The sequence below is a fragment of the Dipodomys ordii genome, unplaced genomic scaffold (assembly GCF_000151885.1).
Source record: "Dipodomys ordii isolate 6190 unplaced genomic scaffold, Dord_2.0 Scaffold110, whole genome shotgun sequence".
In the NCBI taxonomy this organism is placed as follows: Eukaryota; Metazoa; Chordata; class Mammalia; order Rodentia; family Heteromyidae; genus Dipodomys; species Dipodomys ordii.
The window spans coordinates 5,438,906-5,439,499 of record NW_012267326.1 but is presented as its reverse complement, the minus strand read 5'-3'; the positions used below and the strand labels follow the sequence as shown (position 1 = coordinate 5,439,499).

Here is a 594-nt window from a genome sequence, read left to right as displayed (position 1 = left end):
GGTGACAGACTGCAGGAATTCCCGACTGGACTGAAGGGTGGGACCCAGCGCCGCTCACCTGACACAACCTGCCCGCACCGCCGCACCGGCGGCTGCCGGAACCCGGAGGGACGCGCTTCAACATCGAAGCACCTACCCAACAGGAATGCCATCCCCCCCCCCCCGCGCAAGCGCAACCCTGCGGCAGAGCGGCGCATGCGCCGAGCGAACCGCCAGCCCCGCCCCTACAGGCTCCACCCTCTCCGTTCGGCGAGCGACCGTATCCGGGTTCCCCCTGCCGCCGCCGCCGCCGCCGCCGCCGCCGCCTTGCTCATTCAGCCCGGCTGGGAGTGGTGTGATTCCCGATCAAGATGGCGGCTGTGGGGCGGGTAGGCTCGTTCGGTTCCTCTCCGCCGGGACTTGGCGCAGCTTACTCTGGCGGCCCCCTGGCCCACGAGCTGGCGTCGGGCAGTGGCGGCGCCGCAGCGGGCGACGACGAGGACGGGCAGAATCTTTGGTAACCACCCCACCCCTCCCGGGTCCCCGTGGGTTCTCCCCGCCCGGCGGACGTGTCCGGGATACCCGCGCGCGCGCGCGCGTGCCGGGCCGGCCGCT

At 72.7% G+C, this 594-nt stretch overlaps 1 protein-coding gene across 1 annotated transcript in view; it reads left to right on the top strand.

Moving 5' to 3' along the window:
- Positions 1-269: 269 nt before the first annotated feature.
- Dync1li1 (dynein, cytoplasmic 1, light intermediate chain 1) overlaps positions 270-594 on the top strand; it is a 51,636-nt gene continuing 51,311 nt past the window's right edge. Inside the window, exon 1 of the mRNA XM_013028473.1 lies at positions 270-496. Coding sequence (XP_012883927.1) covers positions 351-496 — 146 coding nt within the window. The 5' untranslated portion in view covers positions 270-350. The remainder of the gene's footprint in view (positions 497-594) is intronic.